The sequence below is a fragment of the Aphanomyces invadans genome (assembly GCF_000520115.1).
Source record: "Aphanomyces invadans strain NJM9701 unplaced genomic scaffold supercont1.24, whole genome shotgun sequence".
Taxonomy (NCBI): Eukaryota; Oomycota; class Saprolegniomycetes; order Saprolegniales; family Verrucalvaceae; genus Aphanomyces; species Aphanomyces invadans.
The window spans coordinates 302,392-305,761 of NW_008580169.1; the positions used below are offsets into that span (position 1 = coordinate 302,392).

General features: G+C 46.1%; 1 protein-coding gene across 1 annotated transcript; it reads right to left on the reverse strand.

Moving 5' to 3' along the window:
* Positions 1–288: 288 nt before the first annotated feature.
* On the reverse strand, positions 289–944 carry H310_10043 (hypothetical protein; the record flags this gene model as incomplete). Its single annotated transcript, XM_008876281.1, has 2 exons — positions 289–540; positions 705–944. 2 exons carry the CDS (start codon positions 942–944, stop codon positions 289–291), a joined length of 492 nt encoding a protein of 163 aa, XP_008874503.1.
* Positions 945–3,370: the final 2,426 nt, after the last annotated feature.

A 3,370-nucleotide genomic window follows, 5' to 3' on the forward strand; every position in this document is an offset into this window, starting at 1 on the left:
TCATAGATTTCAGCAATACAAAACGCATTGCACATTATATACAAACAAGTGGAATAGTATTCAAAATATATTGACGTACAGAGGTCTATCTATCTGCTGATTTAAACTATCACATGCTTCTTCCTCGTCACCGTCGGTGCCGCTCTCAGCACATGAACCTTCGTCCACATTCATTACATCCACTTGCACAAGGTGCTCATGCAGCAACTTCAACTTTCCTTGGACAGCTTTGACGCATCCTTTCATAGCACCAGGCGTCAAAGAAGCAAATTCCGCGTCAATCCGCTTCTAGACGTCGGCGAACTTGGTTTCAATGTCATAACGACGGCCAACTTCACCTTCGACAATGGCCCAAAGCAACTCAATAGGCTGCAAAGCAGAGTGGTGTGACGGAGTAAACACAACAGTATGGCCACGCTTCCTTGCCATGTCAACAACGACCGGATCAATGTGCTTGTGAATATACTGCGACAGCTTCTCCGACAGGATGCTCTTGTAGTCAGACTCGTCGAATTCGATGCCAAATCGCACACATTCGGCCTGCAAGTGCTACTTTCGCATTCTGCTTGAAGGAGTGTCTGCAGGGCGACCTTTGTGGTATTTTGCATTATCCATGACGATCAGTTCGTTGGTCATTTGGAGCTGGTCCATCTCCGAGAGCAATTTGCCAAACCAAACGACAAATTAGTCGTGGTTAAACATACTATGGTAATCGTTGGGCTCCTTGCCTCTTGCTTTGCCGCCAGAGGAGATGTCGAGGCCAGAAACTTGCTGTCCATAGTTGCCGAGTCCAAAATTCCTGGAATAAAGCAACAGCGCTGGCCCTTGTGCTTCTCCTTCGTGGCATTGTCAAGGGCGTCGTTTGGGCCGTAGAGGCTGTCATTATGGCACTTGTAGTGGTGGTGAATGAATGATTCGTCCATGTACACAACCGGTGGCGGCATCGTCGACACAGCATGCGACTGCGTCCAGTATCACGAACGAAAGAACCTGTGTAAACTTATATCCAAATTCGCGAGATTGTTTATAATAGTTTAGAAGTTATAAAGGATTAAGATTCAAATTGGTACAGTGATCTCGCAACGTTTGCAACCTGGTATAAATTTATACCCCGTGAAAAATAACTTGATATAAAGTTCTTGAGGGCTTTATTGACAAGGCAGTATTGGAATTGTGTAACTACGATTCGGAACCGTTGGGCCCAAACCGGAATCGTACCTTTTGTCACCCCTGAGGATCAAACTGTCCACACCAACGCCAGCTTTGGCCATTCAATTCAGCGTGTGCTCAAGTGACTGATGCCTCTATCCAGTTGCCTTAAAAAAATAATTTTTGAGTTTTCATTGTACCGTTGTCATCCTGGAAAAGTTTACATTTGAAAAAATGTGCAAACGTTGCGGGATCACTGTACACTCTCAATCTGATTCTTAAAGATTACTCAAGATATTGTGTTGTACAGGGACCACGTTATACACAGTCGATTGTCTTGATATTTCCTATCGAACATACAAAACATCATATTAAATAGATTTCAATTAATCTACTTATTAGATCGCCCATGCAGTTATTGAAGAATTGCCAATTAGTGAATCCTATTGAAAAGACTAACTGCATTTGTGATTGGACATGCGTCTGTGCAGAGTGCATTTGGGCCTGCCAGGATTGACCACATTTTCCAAAGACGTGGACGTTATTTGATTCAGCATGTCTATTCCTAAAGATCAATTGATTTCAGAAAAAACACAATTCAAGTGAAAATGCAATCTCTTCTTCAACCATGTTTATACTACCTACTCGGAGCTGCCGATGTCGTTGATACCTGTTTTGAGACGAAGGCGGCGCTTGGTGCGGTACTTTTACTGGGTCAGCTTTCGCTTTTGCGAAATGTCATCAGCAATACTCGCATATTTGTTCAATAAGCGCCGATGGAATTGCTCATCTTCGAGAAGTGGATGGTCGCGCACTTTGGCATTGGTAAGAGCAACGCAAACTCGAAAAATTGAATCGTAGAAGTCCTCACTCCAGCGAAACTTGTCAGAGCACATACAGTACGTCGCAACTTGGTGAGTCTCCCAAAATAGTTCTCCACCACGATGCAGTCGCTCGCAATGCGCTTGTTTAGTCGCTCATCGTCCAGGGAAAGTTGCTGCTGAGGCCTTGCTTTCGTGGGGATCACCGCTCGCACATGCTCCAGCAATCTTTGGTACCCTTTGTCCGCGAGAATGCACCACTCATTTTCGAAGTCGTCACTGTAGGGACCATTGTCTTCGAGCTCATCCTCGTTTGATCGTTTTTCATTTCACGGTAGTCGAAGTCGACTTATATCTCGGAAAACTTGTATGTCGGCTGCGATGGTGTCTACTACGTCCAATTGCAAGTCCATTGGGTAGGACTGATACCTCAACTTTGAAGCCGTAGAGGCCATGTTTGCGGCTGAAGAATGGTTTTGACTCTTGCAAGCTTCCAGTTGGACGAAAAGATTGCTGAAAGGTCACATCGACACAATATCTTGCCGACGGAAAATGCAAAGATGTACTTCCTCTGTACCATATTACTCGTCGATTTGACTTCTCAACGACCCCACACATCCATTTCATTTCCAAACTTGATGAAAGTTGTCATTCAATGAAGAGCATAAAAATCCAAAGGAACCATTCATTGGCTGTCAAGAGCGTAACTTGAATTTTGGCGCCCAAAATCAACTTCTCATTTTCACCACCCGAATAAAAACACACCACATATAAAGATCAACACACATTTGAATTTGCCGCCATGCCCCAATCCTTACACGAGGTTTCCTGCACCAAGCGACACGAGGTGGCCCGACACTTACACCAGTTCCTTAAAGCTGGATGGCTGATCCACGGCGCATTCGCCAAAACTGCTAAAGAATTTGACGTCAGTGCGCGCGTGGTTTCCGCCATCTGGCGAAAGTTTCGCAAGAGCGGAACTGTCGAGTCCAACAAGACAGGTAGAGTTGGTCCTAGAAAGCGCTACACGGTTAAAGACATCGAAGAGCGCGTGAGTGCTGTACCGATCGAACAGCGCTCCACAATGCGTGACATTTCGGTTGCTTCGGGAATCCCTGTGGGAACGCTGAGCCGGCACCTAAAGAAGGGGACCTTCCTACGTCGCTCTACACGCATCAAACCACTCCTGTCTGATGCCAACAAGCAAGAACGCGTCCAATTTTGCCTGTGGGATGTTGTCCACTTGGTTGAGGAGTGGTTCAAAGCCGACAAAGACCGTCGGAGCTTGTACCTGTTGGCAAATGAGCCGACTCCGTGCCGGTCGTGGAAGAGCAAGAGGTTCATACCGAAGGTTATGTTCTTGGCCGCTGTTGCTCGCCCACGCTACGACGAGGGCCGTG